Source organism: Pygocentrus nattereri, chromosome 22 (genome assembly GCF_015220715.1).
Source record: "Pygocentrus nattereri isolate fPygNat1 chromosome 22, fPygNat1.pri, whole genome shotgun sequence".
Classification (NCBI taxonomy): Eukaryota; Metazoa; Chordata; class Actinopteri; order Characiformes; family Serrasalmidae; genus Pygocentrus; species Pygocentrus nattereri.
The window spans coordinates 8,115,099-8,126,758 of NC_051232.1; the positions used below are offsets into that span (position 1 = coordinate 8,115,099).

General features: G+C 41.6%; 1 protein-coding gene across 1 annotated transcript; it reads right to left on the reverse strand.

The window, feature by feature from the left end:
- Positions 1-8,495: 8,495 nt before the first annotated feature.
- cxcl8a (chemokine (C-X-C motif) ligand 8a) lies at positions 8,496-10,652 on the reverse strand. Its single transcript, XM_017685589.2, has 4 exons — positions 10,228-10,652; positions 9,564-9,696; positions 9,339-9,425; positions 8,496-8,819 (listed from the first exon to the last, which is right to left on the reverse strand). The coding sequence occupies exons 1-4, from the start codon at positions 10,283-10,285 to the stop codon at positions 8,807-8,809; spliced, it is 291 nt and encodes a 96-aa protein (XP_017541078.1). The 5' UTR covers positions 10,286-10,652; the 3' UTR covers positions 8,496-8,806.
- Positions 10,653-11,660: the final 1,008 nt, after the last annotated feature.

The window sequence follows — 11,660 nt, forward strand, 5'->3', positions numbered from 1 at the left end:
CAGTAGTATGTATAAGTGGGAGTGTGAGTTCACTCAGCTGTGCAGAGCTGAAATACATGTCGTGCTACATCACTCATGCATTTACTGATAAGAGTTCACCAGGAATTCTGTTTATTGTTAAAACGATCGTAAATGACTTATATACATACACATTCACTCCCAAACTAATAAAAGGTTATATAATAAAAGCAGTGGTGGACAAAGCACACAAACCATGCACTGGAGTTAAAGTAGCGATACCCAAGGTAAAATATTACTGCAGTAAAGGTAGAAGTTCCTCCCTTTAGACCTCCACTTGAGTTAAAATTAGCACAAAACCCTGAAAGCAAACAGTTTCCATACAAACAAAGCTTAAGCTTAATAAAAACTGGCTTTAAACTCAGGATCACAGATGAGCTCCTTTACTATGTTGATCTGTAGGCCTCTGTTCATAAACATAAACCAGCCCAAACTCTTTTAATATAAAATGAAATGGTGTTTGTAGAAATTCAGAAAAAAGCCGCGTCAGTCTCGACTGCATATGTGGACATATTTCTATATTGTGCTCTATTTACACAAAGTTAGGTTAGTTCATCATTTATGTTGAACAGACTCTCCCAAACCTTTACGCTGCTGCGCTGACGTTGAACCGCGTGCTGCACTGGGTCGGTATGACCAACAGGTCAAAACCAGCTCTAAACAAAGTGACCGCTTGGCCCTGATTGGTGCTCTGGCTTTGCGTTTCTTTCGTTTTGACGTGTTACGATTTATACACACAGAAACCAAAAGGCGTGGTTGGTTAGTGTAGTGGGTAGTGGTTGGTGTAGTGTAGTGGGTAACACCTCTGCCTTCTACACTGTAGACTGGGGTTCAATCCCCACCTGGGCAAGCACCCTACACAACACCAATAAGAGTCCTTGGGCAAGACTCCTAACACCGCCTTGGCCTGCCTATGTAAAATGATCAAATTGTAAGTCACTCTGGATAAGAGCGTCAGCCAAATGCCATAAATGTAAATGTAAATGAACGACAGATTTCTCAAAATGTAGGAGGAAAAAGTTGGATATTAGACTCTGAAATGTAGTGGAGTGAAAGGAAAAAGTTGCCCAGAACGGAGAAACTTCAGTACAGATAAACCAAATATACTAAAGTACAGAAACTAATTACATTTACTCAGTTACTGAGTTACTCAGTTACTGTCCACCACTGCAAATAAATACTACTAACATCTACACACAAACTGATAAACATCCTCATAAGAAATACTGAGAACTTCACACAGAGGCACACACACGATCAGGGTGCCAAATTGGACAGATTCCCCAATTCATCTCATTTAACATTTTAGGGCAATTTGCAACAAAAACAATTATTTGCCAGTGACTTTTTTTATTTGCCTTGTTCTAACCCAATTTAGAAACAGATACAACTGTTTGCAACTGTCAGATGCAATATCTGCCCTTAACACCAGAGCTCAGCCTCACCTGAGGTTTGAACGTTTTGACCTGCAGCTAATCTACGTCCATTCATTAGGACTCACACCTCCAGATGCTTTCTGCGAAGTATTGCTGGTTCATCTACGTACTGAACATTGTGTTTCTAGGTTTACTGGCTTTATGGTTTACTCAGACACTAAATACCCTTGACAAAGTGCTCCATGGGGTCCACAGTCTTCAAACCCCACTTCTTCCATCTTCTCCTGTACCCTTACCTGCTCTCATTTCACCACAACCTCCAGTACAGCTGTGACCATCTGCCTCCCACACTTCCCCCTCCCCACTATTAGTCTGGCCTTTCCTGACAAGTGTGTCGGCCCCCCCCGGTGTGTGATTTGGTTTTCTCATGCCCCTGACACTTTCCCCACACATTCAACTAGTGCTAACCATACACTGGACGACTTTGACAAGACTAAAGCCTGACACCCTCTCACATCTAAAGACAGTTTGGTCACAGACTATGAAACCTTGCAGTGTCACTATTCCCAAGACTGCAACTAGATTTTTGAGATTATTCCCCATCATGCACCTGGTGGAAGTTCACAAGCAGATAAACACTTTCCTTCCACTGTACAGTGGTACAGATGGGAGGACACGTTGGCTGGGTGTGTGAAGATCTGAGGCTCAGCCCCGTTCACTGTAGAGCTGTATACTCTGGCAGGTCATCACCCAGAACTTTATTATTTAGCCTGTAAAATGTGCAGCTACTTTTAAGTTGATGTAAAGATTTACACGTCAACACAACATGCAGCGACTCAGCAGCAAACTTATGATAATATTAAACACGGTTGATTTTGTGGCAGCGTCAAGATGAGAAAAAGACTGACTTAAGAGCACCGTCTTGACCACCTTACACTAAACGATCGAGATGACGCGAGCGCAACTCTAACAAGACTCTCATGAATTTATTCCGATATTGGAAATTTGTCGGCGACAGTGAACTCGCTTGAGAAGTCGTTCGGTGTGAGGTCGGAATAAGATTGCCACTGTCACATCCCTGATCCTGTGTTTAGCTCTCTCCTGGACCACGGCTATGTGGCGAGCCAAAGTTCTCAATGTACTCAGACTTTAGACATGTATTTAGGGAGGTTTTTGATCCCGTCAGTGGCAAAGATCTATATTTCAAACGAGGTAACAAGACAGCTGCTGAGCACGCCTTGATCTTCCATGCACTCACTGCCAAAGCTTTATGGGACGAGAAATCATTAAAAACTCTCTACCACCAAAGCCTTAACGAAGTTGTAGTTTATTTCAGTGGCGTTGCTGTGAAAGTGAAGGAAGAAACTCTTTGGTGACACCGAAAGAAGTTTATTTGCATTTAGAGATCGAAGTCAGGATCAAGCTTTCGCGAACCAGCTTGCAGAGAAACGTGTCAAATGTTCTCTGCCCCAAAGATTTGAGTCCATGCATTTATACCCCAGTTTTTGACATATAGTCCGCATCTGGTTCCTATTATAATAGCTTCATCTTATTCTAAAGCGAGGGGCTCGTCTCTCCCCGGGACCTAGAGCCCCGAGCTCGGGCTCCGTCAACGCACACTCTTTTCAGCCAGGGCTCCGTTGAAACATATGGAGCCTTCTCATAGTACTTTCAGACAGCAAACAGCTACATGTATATTAGAACCCAATATCATATATAACATTTTATCAAGCCTGATACACTTCAAAGTATCTCAGACAGAGCTAGGATGCAAGGATAGATAACAATCTTTCTAATTTCATACAGCTATCTATCAGTTTGGACAATCTTATTTGTTCCAGACACCTCTAGCTCCTCTCCAAGCCTCTCTCTTGGTCCCTCTACCTTCTGGAGTGCAACTCACTCCAGAACAATGGTGACACATGCATGAAGGGCTTTGCCTCTACTATGGCCATCACGGACACTTCAGAAGTGACTGCCCCGCTCTCCCTACAAGCCCCAAAGGGTGAGAGTGAGACTCTGTACTCTCCTATTAGACGTGGCAAATTGACTATGGATAACTCCAATTTGGAGTTCTTAACATCGCTCTCTCAGCTCTTATTAACTTAATATTAGTTGTTAATTAACTCAGGAGCTGCCAGGAACTTTACTGACCAGGATATAGCCACCAAACGTCATTCCCCTCATACCCATATGTCTGGGCCATTCCCTCCCATTGCTCTTGGGTTCCCTTGGCTGTCCATTCACAACCCCACACTGTATTGGTATAGCAGAGAATTTACATCCATAGAAAGCCCTGACACTGAAATCAATGTATTCCTTCCTGCAGAGTATACGGTTTTCTTCAGTTTTCCGAAAATGTAAGGCGTCAGCACTTCCCCCTCACAAAGACATAGACTGTGCCATTCATCTTCTTCCTGGTACAATGCCCCCCAAGCACCCTCAAGCTGGTTACCCTGTAAGAAGCTTAGACCCAGATATACTAATCCTTACACTGTTTTGCAGAGAATTAATCCTGACCCTCATCATCTTCAATTGGCCTGACATTACCACATCTCACCATCTTTCCATGTCTCTCCCCTGAAAGCCCCCCCCCCTGCCTGAAGAACATTGCTGAGTCCCTGTGGATGACATCCTCAATCCCTCACTCATTAATAAATTTCCCATCGAGATCGCCCAATTCCTGGCCCCCCGGGGCATCCTTGTCACGGATCTGATGTGTCTGCTGAAGCTGGAGCTGCTGGGTTGGGGTTCTTCTGTCAGGTTCAATATCCACTCTTGACACCAAAGGTCAGCCTTAGTTCTGAACTGTTTTAGTAACGTCTTGATTTCCATCACCTGCAGTTCCATTTGTAAGGACTCACACCTCCACATGCTCTCTGCAAAGTATTGCCTGTTCGTCTGCATACTAAGCCTTGTACTTCTACGTTACCTGGATTTATAGTTTATCTGGACACTAATGTGTACTCTTGGACTTTGCTTTTTTGGTGTTTTGTGAGCTGTCCTGGTTTTAGACTATTCTGGACTGCTCTTTCTCTCTTTCTTTCAACTCTGCTTCTGATTTTGTGGATTTTGGACAGGAAAATTCAAACATGTCGGGAGAGCCTTTATTATAGCAACAGAGCAAAATAATATTAATCATCAGCTTCATAATAAAACAACAATCATTTAACCCACAAAAAGTTTGGGAATTTTTTTTTCAACTCTGTTATTAAATGGAAGCATGTATTTCTTAATGTTATGAAATGTTCTTGATAATATTGAACAGAACATTTAACATTGAGAAGAGTTTATTCTAGTTTATGTCGGTGCTGCACTGTCCTGCCCGTTTACTGTGTCTAATGTCTGTTTATTTATCGTATTTATTTTATTGTTTCTAGATTAATGTTTTGTTTGTACACTGTGTCTGTACGTTCACTCTTTGTACTTTTTGTTCCTTGTTGTTTTTTACATTTAACAGCATTTGGCTGACGCTCTTATCCAGAGCGACTTACAATTTGATCATTTTACACAATTGGCCTGACTGCATGTCTTTTGGACTGTGGGAGGAAACCGGAGAACCCGGAGGAAACCCACACAGACACGGGGAGAACATGCAAACTCCACACAGAGAGGACCCCGGTCACCCGGCCGGGGAATCGAACCCAGGCCCTCCTTGCTGTGAGGCGACAGCGCTACCCACCACGCCACCGTGCCACCCCACGAGGCGTCCTGGAGGAACGTAATTTCACTCCACCGTGTACTTAAACATAGACGGAATGACATTAAAAGCCTTTTGACGTGACTTGAAGGGGTGAACTTCTGAGCTCACAGAAAGGAGCTGTGCCAGATGACAGTTTATGACTGAGGTCCACTCTTGTTTGTATATGGGGGGTTGTGTAAGATGCCCTATGGAGAGATCCAGCAAGCGAGCCCTGTAAGGAGAGAACAGTCTGGCAAGAGTCGGACCAGAGTGGGTTTTAAAGAAAGACGTCATAGGCATTTCGTTCAAAGGTTACGAAGAAACGATGTAAGATTTGGACGTGATGGGGACGACAGTGCTAAGGAACTGTTTAAATGGGGTGGGGTGATTATCTCCTCATCCCAGAGGGGAATATTAAGGGATGTTTCGAGACGATATTCACATTGTGGTTGATCAGGAACCAAATTTGCCATTTGATGCTCAATAAAGCGAAGGCCTTTTCCTTCATTCCACGAGAACTCAGCTGAAGTCTTTTTCATTCCTTTTTATCCTTTTTTGTTTTTATTGATCCTTTTAATTATTGAAGATTTTAGATTACAGACACTTATTAGAGCAATAGTATAGATAACATTTTTTTTTTTTTTTTAACCTGTCATGTCTGGCAATTTTTGTAATCGGAATGGTAATCCGAATGCACTGATGTACCAAACATATTTGGTTTCACAAGAAAAGCTCTATAGGTTACTAAAGCCTATTCTTGTTAAAGTTTGTATTTTATTTGTTTGGCCAGGCCTGACAGGCAATATAGGAGAGAAAAAAGAGGACAGGAAAGAAGGAGAAGAAGGGAGGGGAAAAAATATATATATATTAAAAAAAAAAATTATATATTTTTGTTTAAAAATTTAATAAATAAATAAATAAATAAAAAAGAAAGAGAGAAAAAATAAATAAAATAAGTAACTAAACAGACAACTAAATAAACAAAACAAAAAAGAAAGAGAGAAGAAATAAATAAAATAAGTAACTAAACAGACAACTAAATAAACAAAACAAAAAAAAAGGAGGAAAAAAATTATATAGATATACATACATACACATATTCACATATTTATACATATGCATATACACCCACACACAATTCTACTATTTGCAGCAATGTGTATATGTGTGTATACGTGTCCACGTGTCGTGTCATGGAATGTGCTCAATAATGAGGGCAAGAAGCCGCAACCATGCCCCCGTGGTCCAGAGACAGATAGGGAAGGACCCGGGGGACCCGGACCATCCACAGCCCATTAGGAACTCAGGAGACCTGAGGCCACACGCTCCGACGGCCACCGCCCGCACACCCCAGAGGACGAAGAATGGAGGCACCAGACGGAGCGCCCACAGACAAAGGGCAAGAGACCAGAGAGCCAGAGGCAATGAGCAGCCTCTGAGTACATATAATATTAGATATATGAGTATAGATAATATTAGAGTTACTTATAAATGTCCAGACCCTGGGCAAAAAGAGACAATCTGATATATTATACAATATTCTATTATTATTATTATTATTATTATTATTATTATTATTATTACAACCACAGTATCACATCCGCAAAGTGTCAGACCACGTAAAGTTACAGGGCGGGTTGCAGAGTGTTGAGGCATAGCGCATAAAAGTCGGCAATGCTCTGCTGATCAATAACTGCAGAGCTCAAACCTCTTCTGGCATCAACCTCAGCACAAAAACTGCGCCAGGAGCTTCATGGCATGGGTTTTCATGGCAGAGCAGCTTCATGCAGGCAGCACAATGGCAAGCGTCCAATAGAGGGGTGTAAAGCGCCGCTACTGGACTCTGGAGCAGTGAAGACATTCTCTGGAGTGATGAATCAGCTTCACCCCTTAGTTCCAGTGAAGGGAAATGTTGATGCTTCACCGCCAAGACATTTTGAACAACTAAAAGCTTCCAACTTTATGCAAACAGTTTGGGGATGAACCTTTTCTGTTCCAGTACGATCCAAACCCCCAGCTCAGATGTTGCTACATAGAAGTTTCTAACGTGAACGCCCAGACCAGGGGTGGCCAACCAAAAACCAAAGCATTCTTTGTTTTCCACAATCCGTTTCAAATCTGGCTTGTATTCAGCTGTTGCTACTCGAAGCGGTTCTTTCACATGTGTATCAGTAAGAACAGAGCGATGCTTTGATTTCACGTTTCAGGGTGGAAAATACTAATTCACAAGCATCAGTTGAGCCGAACATTGACAGGAGCTTCGATGCAGCTTGTTTTACGCTGGGATACTTCTCCACGGGCACGATTTTCCATAATTCCAGGCTTCCTTCACTCAGAACAGACCTGAGTCAGTCATCTTCAAAAACATGAATCATCTCCATTTGAGATGTAGCTTCATCTGTCACCAATGGGGGTTTCAAACAGTCTGAATCAGCAGCAAAAGGGTTAACAAGGAATGTCATTTGCGGTCTTTTCAGCTGTAGATCATGGAATCTGTCCTCAAAGTTCTGTCGCAAACTTTCAAGAAGTGCTGCATAGTGTGCAGTTCTCCCTTTTAGGACCTGAGCTGCTTGGGCACTTGCATTTGACACAGACTGGGAATGTGTTAGTTCTCCCTTTTTAAGACGAGTTTTAAACAGCTTGCAAATACTGACTGCACTAGATCAGGTAGCATCTTCAATTTCCCCTGGAGAAAAAATGGGATAACGACGTTTAGCATATCAAACAGAACGGCTTCCCTTTACACTCAATATTAAAAAATACAAATCCTCCCACTCTGGTGAGGTTTTGTGTTCATCTTCATATTTTCGTTTGGCTTTACATTTCCCTGACGCTAGCCATGTTTCGGTGGTTGGATGGCTAGTAGCCTGGCTCAGCTTGTGGTTCTGCTGCGACGTTCTCCTTGCAGGGGGAGGGGGGGGTGTAGCATCACCGAGGCGACAGACTTTGGCTTCTTCCATTATTTTCCAGAAAATATTTTATATATATATATATATATTTGTAAACAGAAGAGCCGCACAAAGATCTTGCTGCACTCAGCAAGTCATGTGAGTTTTCAGTCACATCTACCTGTAGTTCTGTTCCATTCTATTTACTTTTCTATCCATTTTCATTTTTGTGTTTCCATTCATTTTTTTGTGCAAATGTTTTTTAATGATTTGAATTGATCAGCGCTTTGAGCCCCTTTTATTGTAGTTGATAAGAATGTGTTTCAACACCAGCTTCAGTTCATCTTTCTGGGAGGATTATGATCTTTTTCATGGTGCATTCAAATTTGTTTTTATTGCTCTATAGCAGCTCAAGGTAGAGCTGATAGACCATCCCCAGCGCACCACACTACACTTTACCTTAAACAACACCCAGTAAAAGATGATCCATATGAACAGAAATATTTTTAAAAAATAATAAAAACAGGAACATTTTCATTTATGTTTTTTTTTATTAAAAAAAATAAACATTGTGTGCATATTGAATCGGAAGATGCACTTTATGACATTATTAATACAGAAAAATATGTACATAACACTTCATATGCATAAATATTTTAATACCTTTCATTCATTCTGGCTTTTCTGTAAATTATAAATAAAATACATACATAAATACTGATATAAATAGTCCAGTTTACAAATGTTGGCCTTCTTATTGGTCTTTAGCAGAGCTGGAGGAAGAACAACCACCAGATACTATTCCAGAAAAATGATCAGGAGAACCTCAGGAAACGACAACTTCAGGGTGACCGGCTGCAGGACAAACAGAGTTCAGAACAAAATTAACAACCTCATATTAATACATCGCAAAATAATAGATGCAATTATCTTTTAAGAAGTACTTGAGAAGAAACCACGAGGATTTTGATTCAACCTCTCAATAATGCATAATATTAATTACTGATGAAGAATTAGACAGTATATAATAGAAATGATCCTGCATCCAACTGGAATTCTTTATTATCTACTATGAATTACTATAAATCCATTATAAATTATTCAGTATTATGAATTTTTCAGAATCTACTATAAATATTCATTGTCTGTTATAAATTATTCAGTATATACTATTAATAATTTAGTATCTACTCTGAATTATTCAGTATATACTATGAATGATGTAGTAATGAGGTTAATTAGTTTGTGAATGAAAATGATTAATCTAAAGTAAATGTTGACAGTGTGGTCAGTATTTCTGAGTTTGTCCAGCAGAAGTTTCTCCAGAGGGTCATACAACAGATACAGAAGACACAGCAGATTCAAGGTACATACCTGGCCATGATCTTCTCGATGACCTTCTTGACCCACGGAGCTGTGGTGTCCAGACAGATCTCCTGACCAGTGTTCTTTAGTGTCGCTCTGAGGACCAAACAGGGTAAACATCACATACAGCGAAACTTTACGCTCTGCAGCTGAATAATAATAATAATGATGATAATAATAATAATAATAATAATAATAATAATAAAGCACTATTCAATAGATCTGTTGACTCACATGATCTCTGTCTCTTTGCAGTGGGGATTCGGGGGGAAGAGTTCCACGCTCTCTATCAGTCTGCCGATCCGTTTGCTCTCGGTTCCACTGCAGCGGCACCGTGGTTCCACACCCATACCTGGAATACTCATACCTGGAACACCAGCCAATCGGCTTCATTAGTCTCAGGCCCAATCATCATCATCATCATCATCATCATCATCATCAGTATTATCAGTATTAAACTGTCCATATGCAGAAACTCAACTGGACAAGTAGCCTGTTTTAAAAACATCAAAGCTGCAGCCAATCAGAACAGAGCTCATTTACATATATCAGTCTCGGTAACCATGTTTCAGTGTGAGATACAGAGAGGCTGTAGGACCGTTTTAGGTCCTTTAAACCCCACAGACGTTATAATTCATCCTAGGTTTAATGACTCTTACAGTACCCTTATCTCACGCTACCACTGTCTGTGTGAGGTCAGCAGTCAGCGGTCACTTCTACCAAATGCATTAAACAAAATCCTCTAATAATTCACCAGCAGCAACTCATTAGAAGTGCATCAGCAGTGCATGCATTTGCTTAAAGCGGCCTCCAGTCTGTAAAGTTATTATCACCACTAGTGCTGGCTTTGCTAACCCATTTGTGTCGGTGGTGAAGTGCGCGTCTCAGTGGAGCTCACCTTCGGTCAGAGGGAAGACGGCCAAAAGTAAACACACCCCCAGGATTCTGCTGTTCATCCTGATGGACACTGTGGAGACACTGAAGTAGTGGTGGAGGTGGTGCGGGCGGAGTGAAGACTCTGGAGTCTGGAGTTTCAGTGGCTGCTGTGAGCTGCTGTGAGCTGCTGGGGCCCTATTTAAGTGCGCCGAGCTCTGGCTCTGTGTCAGAGGGCGTTTCGTAACTCTGGGAAACTCTCTGCTTAACTAACTCTTCAGGATCAGCGCTCATAGAAAGTGACTGAGTGCTGAGTTCAGCTGGAATTTCACCTCCGGATTACAGAGAGATTAGTGCATGTTTCCTGCTTTTGCTTCCTCATAGCAAATATTCAGACTCGCAATCTGTCTTATTAAACATGCAATCAGGAATTTATTGCATTAACAAACCCCTTCAAATTCCACACTCCATGGTTTTGTGGACATTGCTCACGGCCGTTGTTTACCAGCACTTGTGTCATCAATCAGTCGGGCACGAAACGGTCAACACCAAACAATAACCAACGTCTGATAAAACAGTTTCCTGCGCAGAAGTCATGCGCCGCTAGTCAGCCAAACCACAATCAGGGGGAGAGAGCTCCACAGCATGTGTGGACAAGTGTGCGCGGGTGTGGGGGGTGTGCAGGTGTGGTGGGGAGAGTGCCTCCAGGTTAATGATCAGATTGAGCAACAGTCCTTATCAGATCAGCCCTGGGCGCAGAGGAACATTCCAAATTAAATAGGAGATGATTCTATTGTTGCTGTTCATACAGGAGACATCAGAGTTAGTTTACTTAAGTTCTGTTTGATTTAAGCCGCTTATCCTTGTGCTGGAGCCTATGCCAGCGGTCATCGGGTGGACGGCGGGACACACCCTGGACAGGCCGCTAGTCTGTCGCAGATGGACAGATTTACATGTTCACACACACACACATTCATACCTGGGGACATTTAGCATGTCCAACTGGCCTGACTGCATGTCTTTGTGGGAGGGAACCCAGGCAGACACAGGGGGAACATGCACACTCCACACAGAGAGGACCCTGGTTGACTGGCCTGGGAATCGAACCCAGGCACTTCATTTTCATCCAGATGAGTATAATCTTGCAATGTGATTCAGTTCAGTTTAATTCAGGTAGTTTATTTTAGTTCAGGTCAATTTATTTCAGCTCAGTTTATTCAGTTCTGATTAGTTCAGTTTAATTCAGATCAGTTTAATTCAGGTTAGTTTATTTTAGTTCAGGTCAATTTATTTCAGCTCAGTTTATTCAGTTCTGATTAGTTCAGTTTAATTCAGATCAGTTTAATTCAGGTTAGTTTATTTTAGTTCAGGTCAATTTATTTCAGCTCAGTTTATTCAGTTCTGGTTAGTTCAGTTTAATTCAGATCAGTTTAATTCAGGTTAGTTTATTTTAGTTCA

Bases quoted from the DNA above. Each gene is read 5' to 3' on its own strand.
- cxcl8a (XM_017685589.2), bottom strand. From the start codon at position 10,285: ATGAACAGCAGAATCCTGGGGGTGTGTTTACTTTTGGCCGTCTTCCCT. The intron at 9,697-10,227 runs GTGAGCTCCACT...CTGGTGTTCCAG, and splicing joins CGTCTTCCCTCTGACCGAAG to GTATGAGTATTCCAGGTATG. The intron at 9,426-9,563 runs GTGAGTCAACAG...TTTGGTCCTCAG, and splicing joins TGCAAAGAGACAGAGATCAT to AGCGACACTAAAGAACACTG.